This window comes from Lipotes vexillifer, unplaced genomic scaffold, assembly GCF_000442215.2.
Source record: "Lipotes vexillifer unplaced genomic scaffold, Lipotes_vexillifer_v1.1 scaffold24, whole genome shotgun sequence".
Classification (NCBI taxonomy): domain Eukaryota; kingdom Metazoa; phylum Chordata; class Mammalia; order Artiodactyla; family Lipotidae; genus Lipotes; species Lipotes vexillifer.
In genome coordinates, this window is record NW_006782914.1 from 3,252,181 (window position 1) to 3,260,775 (window position 8,595).

The following is an 8,595-nucleotide window of genomic DNA, read 5'->3' on the forward strand; positions in this document are numbered from 1 at the left end:
GGATTAGGAAAAGACAGATTAGAAGCAAAAAGCCCAACCATAAAAGAAAAACATGATAAATTAGACTTTATAAGTATTAAGAATGTCTGCTCTTCAAAAAAAACTGTAAGGGATATGAAAAAACAAGTCACAGACCTGCAGAAAACATTTGCAAAACATGTACTGCTAAAGGATTTGCATCTAGAATATATAAAGAGGTCTTACAACTGAATAATAAGAAAACAAACAGCTCAAAAAATGGGCAAAAGATTTAAACAGACACTTGACAAAAGAAGATATGTGGATGGCAAATAAGATGTTTGACATCATTAGTCATCGGGAAAATGCAGACCAAACCACACCAATTAGAATGTTTTTTTAAAAAAATCAACTGACAGTAATAAGTGCTGCCAAGGATGCAGAGCAACTAGGACTTCCATTCACTGCTGTTAGGAATGGAAAATCATACTGCTACTTCGGAAAACAGTTTGGCAGTTTCTTATAAAGTTATGTGTACACTTATTATATAATCATAAATCCCACTCCTAGAGAAATGAAAACATATGTCCACATAAAGCCCTGTGTGTGAATGTTTATAGCAGTTTTAGATATACTCACCCCAAGCTGGAAATAACCCAAAGGTCCATCAAAGGTGAATACATTTTTTAAAAATTTGAGATATAGTCATACAATGGAATACTGCTCAACAACAAAAAGGAACAAACTACTTTTACCTGCAACAACATGGATGAATCTAAAAACCTCATGTTAAGTGAAAGAAAACATACACAAAGGCTACACACTATTTTATATGGTTCTGCATAATACTCTGGAAAAGACAAAGCTATAGGAACAGAAATCAGAAAAGTTGTTGCTAGGGGCTAAGTTGGGGGGAAGAGATTACGCAGAATCTTTTAGCGATGACGGAAATGTCCTCTATCTTGATTGTGGTGTTGGTTACAAGACTGGGTAAGTTTGTTACAGCTTACAGACTGTACATCTAAAGGGGGTTAATATTACCATACATAAATTATACCTGATGTTAAAAATGGATAAAGTGATAAAGAAAAGCAACAAAAGCACACCCTCCAAAGTAGCTACTACCTTCTCTGTCTTACTTGTGGAGTAATGGTAAGGAGAGTGTGAGGATGGCTCAGGGCCTGTCTGGCCCCTGAGACTGGACCTCTGAGTACTGCACTCCTTAATCTCTAGCCTCTCCCAGCTTCAATCCATCCTTCTCACTGGTTCTAGAGGTAACATCCAAAGTTCAGATCCAACTGAATGATCTGTGGCAGCTTTCTTGCTGCTTCAGATTCTTTAGCACGACACTTAAGTTTGTTTATCTGGCCCAACCTACCCTTCCAGGCTCACCTTCAGGCCCCTTCTCCTCAGCACCCAAGGACTCCATCGTGCTAAAGGCCTTGGAGCTTCCTAAATATGCCACATACTTGCATGCTTCCTAACTTCACTCACACTTTTTCTTCTGCCTAGAATAACCTTCCCTGGCTGTATCTGATTAACCAATCCTAGTCTCTTGCCTTTTTTTTTTTTTAAAGTAGCTTATGTGTTCATTCAACAAATATTTATAAGTGCCTACTGGGTGCTTGACCCTGGGAACAAAAGCCATGAACCAGGGAAGTTTTTTTTTCTTTTCTTTTATAAATTTATTTTCTTTATTATTATTATTTTTTTTTGGCTATGTTAGGTCTTCGTTGCTGCACGTGGGCTTTCTCTAGTTGTGGCAAGCAGGGGCTGCTCTTCATTGCAGCGCACAGGCTTCTCATTGTGGTGGCTTCTCTTGTTGCGGAGCACAGGCTCTAGGCACTCGGGCTTCCATAGTTGTGGCTCACAGGCTCAGTAGTTGTGGCTCGCAGGCTCAGTAGTTGTGGCTCGTGGGCTCTAGAGTGCAGGCTCAGTAGTTGTGGCACACAGGCTTAGTTGCTCCACGGCCTGTGGGATCTTCCCGGACTAGGGCTGGAACCCATGTCACTTGCATTGGCAGGCGGATTCTTAACCGCTGCACCACCAGGGAAGCCCAAGGAAGTTTTCTTGTACATCTCCACTCACAGTTAGTCATTTCTTCTCCTTTTCTCAGTAACTTGTTCATGTCACTCTCACGGTGCTTGCTATATTGTAGTATAGTTAATTGCTTATGTGTAAGACTGTGCTTCTTGAGGACAGGGACTATGTCTCATTTAGCAGGACTTTAGAAGGTGATACAGTGGACAGCTTGTGGGGCTTGGTATCATACACACGCTAGTTAAAATATCAGCTCCATCCCATCCCTACCTCAGCGAGTGGACATCTCTTTGAACTCCAGTTTCTTCATCTGTAAAATGGGACTAATAGTACCTAATATACAGCACTATTGTGAGGATTAAATGAGTACATTTAAGGTGCTCAACGAGTTTAAGTATTATATTACATTATATTATTAATATCCACCATACACATGGCACACCTAAACACATAGAGGCTGCCAAATAAACATCTGTCAAGTGAATGGATAGAGAGTTCTTAGGAAACCCCCTGCAATACAAATCCATCTTATCTTACCTGGCTTCTTGTAAGTCACATAGATATAGAGGAAGAACTCAATGACATAGGTGATGACAGCTGCCCACCAGTTGATGACAAACATGACTGCACAGCACAAAATAGCTCCAAAAAGAGATACCCACATGTTGTAAATACCGTATGCAGGTCTCCATCCTGAAATTTAAAAAAAAATCTATGTGCCTAAGAAAAACTTCCACACTATCACCATCATACCACTGTGTATTATTAGACTGTAGGTAACATGTGTTCTTTCCTAGCATAAAAATCAGAACTTTTAGGTCAAGTTCCTAACTCTGTTATTTGCTTTCTGTGATCTTGGTCCCTGGCCTATGAAGCTGTAATTACACCAAATAAGAAAGCTGTAAAATGTAGAAAATGTGTCAATCATAGCCCCTCTGCACTTCCTGCATGCCAGGATGTCTTCCCAAACAATGAATCCCTAAGCATCTGATATCTATGCCATCAAGAGTTGAAAGGAGGCAGGAGAGATGGAAAGGGTGGGGAGTAGCGGGGTGGGGGGGGTGCTTGGGGGATGAACACCTTGGTGGCTCAAGAAAGAGAAGATTAAGACAATAGGCTTATTGTTCCCATGGGGAAGGCAGAGCAGTCATCAAAAGTCAATCCACTGGGGCCTCCCTGGTGGCGCAGTGGTTGGGAGTCCGCCTGCCGATGCAGGGGATGCGGGTTCGTGCCCCGGTCCGGGAGGATCCCACATGCCGCGGAGCGGCTGGGCCTGTGGGCCATGGGCGCTGAGCTTGCGCATCCGGCAACGGGAGAGGCCACGACAGTGAGAGGCCCACATATCGCAAAAAAAAAAAAAAAAAAAGTCAATCCACTGACTTCGTGCTAGCTCTTTTACTCTAAGAGGATCGTGCTTGCCCTTTCAGAAATAATAATCTATGGCAAAAGAGGGAGAACTTTTTCTGTAATGGCTTCTTAAACCTGATGCATTAATTTATCATGCATTTTGCAAAGAAGATATTTCTCACCATTCATATATATGCATGAGAGTTTCCGTGTTCTATTAGTTCCCTGAAATGAAAGAAGCTGGGAGACAGTATGGTCAGGATAAAGAAGCTCTGATTTGAACGGCACATTTGGTCTGTGGGTAAAGCATATTTTAAATTTGGAGTTGCCAAAACACAACAGAACTTTCCATCTTCAAGAGCAATTTCCAAATTGGCCACAAGATGGAAATAGCACTTCAAGAACATCACTGGAAATGCCTTTATTTTTCTCAGTCTGACTCTGTGTGTGTGTGTGTGTGTGTGTGTGTGTGTGTGTGTGTGTGTGTGTGTGTGTTTCTGTGCTTTTCTATTATTCCTCTTTTTCTCTCTTCCTCTTTTCCTCCTTCCTTTCCACTCTTACCCCTGCCAACCTCAGTTACTTCACTTTGTTTTTTAAAAATGAACACAACATGGTATGGCAGCACACATTTCTATGATCTGCTGTATTCACTGACCAGAACCTTTTGTTCTCTATTTAAAACAAGGCAACAAAACAGAAACAAAAATTCTTCAGTTATCTTCTGGAGCCTAGTGGCCTTGAGTGGATGAGGCTCTCCTTCCATCTATATTTTGTCATATTTGCAGCAGGTTTTCCAAAGGAGGTTTGAGTTCCTGGTAGACCCTAATAAAGTGAATATGTGTTTATATCCTTGATAAAAGTCCTTGTAGTGAAGAACTTTCTGAGGGTTGATAAAGACAAGTCTCTATACTGGTGGAAAGGCAGAAGAAAATTAGAATTTCTTCTAACTGGCCAGTGGAAGCAAAGAAGAGGTGAGGGGTGACAAAGATAGGGGAAGGTTCTTTGGTGTGGAATTTTGCACCACTTTAAACACCAGTGTGAGGAGTGTAGGGATGTTACCAGCTTCAGTGTGAATCTGCACTGCCTGCACTCAGCAGGTAATTGTGGGAAGTACTCATCCTTCTCTTCTGCACCATGGGCAGGAAACAAATTGATAGTAAGGAAGTTGCAAATATATACATTCATTCCACTTCTGTGGTCACTTTCATCCTGGAAATAAATAGTGGTGTTTTTCTATTGCTGAAATAAATGTGGTTTCTCTTGCAATGAATAATTTATTGCTGCAGGAGAAAATTGACTTTATGGTTGGTCAAAAAGGCCATTGCTCAAATGATTCTTTTTCTATTTCAGAAGTCATCCCCCAACTTACCAAAATAAAGTGAATTTCACCACCCACTAGGATATAAGGAAACATATAAACACAGATCAGACACTTTTCACTGACTTATTTCATTTTATTGAGACAAACTCTTTGCTTAAGTTTATTTTAGTTTTGAAAAGTCAACTTACCTGGAGATTTGGCATAAGAGGCATGAAAGCAGGAGAAATTAATAAGTGCATATGAGGCCAGGAAAAAGTTGGAGATGATGGGAGCAATGGTATTCAGTTCCGCTGTGAACGAAGCAGAATTGAGTATGTACATATGAGTGATGAGACCAGGGGCTGAACAGCTGTTATAGCCTGGAAGCTTGACTTTATTTGGAAATTGAAAGCATAGCTAGCATCTGTCAAAGTTTAAGAAGTTAGTGATTTTTCTTGGGTCTGCACTCATTTACAAATATATTTTCAGCCAGAGTTTCTATAAAGTAAGAAACGAGAAAACTTACCAATCAAAAAATATAGACAATCAAGACCTCTACCTGCAGAAGATTCCAGTGGAAGTGGATAGAGTATTTGGAGACCAGGCAGATGACAAACGCCCCTGTAGCTATTTCAGAGGTACCAAACATAGTGTTCTTTATCTGCTTTGTATACAATCAAAAGGCTCCGCAGGGTGACAGGTTAGTTAAATACCAGTGCACCAGAACCATCTAATTGGGTACATCTCTGCATATACCCAGCTTGCTCTCTCTGACTTTCAGAATTTTTGTTAGTCATTTGTACTTTTCTACATCTCTAGAGAATTCTACCTCTCAGGGTTTGCCAAAAAAAGTTTTACCTCAGTATCTAAATGTCCAGTATGTTTGAATCCTAGCTGGGTTGTTTACTGTATGATATAAAAATAATTTAGAGACATTCTCATTTATCTGAAGGTCAGACAGCTATCAACCTCAGTGATGCAAATGTAGGTGGCAGCTGGGTGTGACTCTAGAACACAGATGCCAGCAAGAAAGTAGGCAAAAATAGCTGCCACGAAGCTGGCGCCACGAAGCTAATCTACAGCATTCTGAAAGAGTGACCTTTGAGAGTATTATTTAATTTATACGATTTTTAAAATTTTGGGCTATTTGATCACTTAAATGCAGTCTAGGACAATAATTTGAAGTCTTAAAGTTTAAATTACATAATTGAAACATATCTACACATCATCACATTTTTACTTAATTTTTACAAATGTAACAAACATAGATTTAAAAAAATAAACAAAAGACTGATTATGTGTAGATACAGAGTCACTTCCTGAGTTTATGTGATGAGGCGGAGCCCCCATCGTTTGGCACCACTGCTGAATCTGGCTCTGCCTGTCTATGCATAGTTACCATCATCCTTGCCTTTTGCTGCTTTTCCTCTAATATGCTCACCCACAATCGTGGCACCCTAGGGAGGAGTGAGGAATGTGCAGGCTAACTATGACGCATGTGCCTCTCCAAGACTGTGTAGCTGTTTCTATATTGCTTAGGGAGAAGGAGCCGAGATTATTGCTTAAGGAGAAAGAGCTGAGGTAAGTGGTTCTCAAACCTTAGTGGTCTATGAACTTCAGGAACTTGTAAGAATCAGATTCCTCCTCACCAGAGATTCTAACTCTGGCCTTGGGCCTAACGAATCTGCACTTTAACAAACCCACAGGTGATTTTCATTCTGACACAGGTGGTCAACAGACCACATTTTGAGAGCAGACACTTCAACTCTCCTGCTAGCTGTCAGGAGATGCAAAGACAGGTGGTAGCTGGGGGACACAGCGGGATTAGACAGTATTGGGTGGGTTGGAGGAAGGCTTCGGTTGCATTTGGTTGGATGGATTTCCCACATTCAGATTCAAAGAAGAGATTAAAGTCCAAAGCCCACTTCAAGTCCTCAAAGGCCCTCCACACACAGGATTTCTCATTTCCTTCTTAGACAGACTCCAATAGTCCCAAATGGGGTATTAAACATAAAACAGGTAATGTCTCAAGCTCAAAGGAAAACCCTATGAATAATCAGAATTCTTTGGCTTTCAGTAAGAACAAGAAAACTACAAACCAATAAGAATGAACGCCATGGCTATAACAAAAGTGAGAAAGTATCCTCTCAGGGGCTCATTGTTTTTCCCATATCCCTTCGCAAAGAACTGCAGGGCTTTGTAGATGTTGTCCTTGCACAGAGCCTAATGGAAGAGAAGAGGAGAAATTCGTCATTTATATCTATGCACAGCCATTTTCCCTGGGTGATTCTAACAAGATTTGGGGAAAGACGAAGTGATACATAATAAGCACAAGTTAACACTGCAGTTTATCATTCTTTATATTATTTGAATTGATCTTGACTATGTGGCAGGCACAGCATTGGAGCCAGATGCAAACATTAAACTGCTTCAGAAAGTGATAGAAAATGATTGCCGGTGAGAATGGATATTTCAGCTTGATCCATGTTCAGTGGCAACAGAAGGAGCGGAGAAGCACATGCTCTTGTGCCTTTGTCACCTGGAAAACTTTGGGTGCGCTGACGAGGGAGGCCAGGGCTGAGGAGAGTGTTGCAGAAAAGATGCCAGCAGTGATGAGGGGGCCAAACCCTGACACCATGCTCATGACCTTGAGGAGAGAGGTTCAAGTAAGGAGACTCATCCAACAGAGAGTAAAAAAAAAAAAATTTAAGCCAAAATTTCATGCAAATGCTTCCCTTTCCACTTTCTGTGATTTGGAATCTCTTTAGTAAGCTAATTGCTTCTAATCATATATTTTTCCCCTGCTTTATTCTCAAGTTCTTAATAATTGTTTTTTCAAAATGGAAATGGCTTTGTTATTGTTTGTTCTTTTTTTTTTTAATAAAAATAATAAATGCTCACCACAATACATCCAGAAGATACTGTAAAGAATAAACAGGGAAATGATTTCAAGGATTTTGACAACTATTTCCCCCTCTGTCCTTTCTGGACATCTGTTTCTTGGACAATGGGAAATTCTATTCAGCATAAAGTGGTATTTTAATAAGGTTTGGGGAGGGACCCAATCTCTTTACCAATCTTTTTAAAGGCATTAGCCTTTCTTGTTCTTCCTGCACATAGAGGCTTTTCAAACCTTTGCTTTTTCTGTGCTCATTAAACATAATTTTAGATCTGAGACATATGAGATTCTATCAATTTAAGTCATATTTTGGAATAATGACTTCAGCTGAGTTAATTTCTCTTTGTTGGTTGTTAAACTAGATGAATGAAGCCTTCACGACAAATTTGCTTCTCCGTCTGCTCACCAATCATTCGGACAAATTAATATGTTTTAAGTTCCACAGTTTCCCCAACTTCCCTTGTTCCTTCCCCCTCACTTACCACCCCCCCCCCCACTTTTCATGGTGTCAAGCCTATTTATTGATAAGAAAAATTCCCCCCGCCCCAGCTGCCACTCACAGTTTCCCTCTTGGCTTTGTCCTCCACACACTCCAGGACCACAACAGAGGCTTTTCCTGAGCTGAAGCCCAGGCATGAAATGCATTCCTAGTGCTAGCTAATCAAAGTCTCAAAGTCTCTCCATCTCCCCACCAGGAAATCTTACACAATTGATTGGAAGATGCATAATGGTGGTGGTAATCTTTCCCTGGTGACGCAATTCATACAACTGCCTGTTCTCTCCCCACCACAGTGAGTGTAACCACATAATGAATGCCTGTATGACTCCCTTTCCTCCCACACGAATTGTTCCTTGCTGAATTCGAATCCGTCAATAACCAATGTGTTGCAGAGTCAGAAGTTTCATTATACATGGTCTAAAAATGGAAGCAGTAGCAATAAACATTATTATTTTTTGAGGTTCGAACCTGGAAATTGTTCATCAGCCCATACTGACATGGTTCATGTCGACATCTTGAGAAGTCGTAGCCTAACCCACAGGCTGCTGAACC

At 40.7% G+C, this 8,595-nt stretch overlaps 1 protein-coding gene across 1 annotated transcript in view; it reads right to left on the reverse strand.

Annotated features, from left to right (window-relative positions):
- The window catches only part of SLC12A1 (solute carrier family 12 member 1), a 92,418-nt gene that overhangs the window by 41,470 nt on the left and 42,353 nt on the right, over positions 1-8,595 (reverse strand). Inside the window, 5 exon segments of the mRNA XM_007455555.1 lie at positions 2,536-2,691; positions 4,855-4,956; positions 6,745-6,868; positions 7,185-7,292; positions 8,512-8,595. Coding sequence (XP_007455617.1) covers positions 2,536-2,691; positions 4,855-4,956; positions 6,745-6,868; positions 7,185-7,292; positions 8,512-8,595 — 574 coding nt within the window.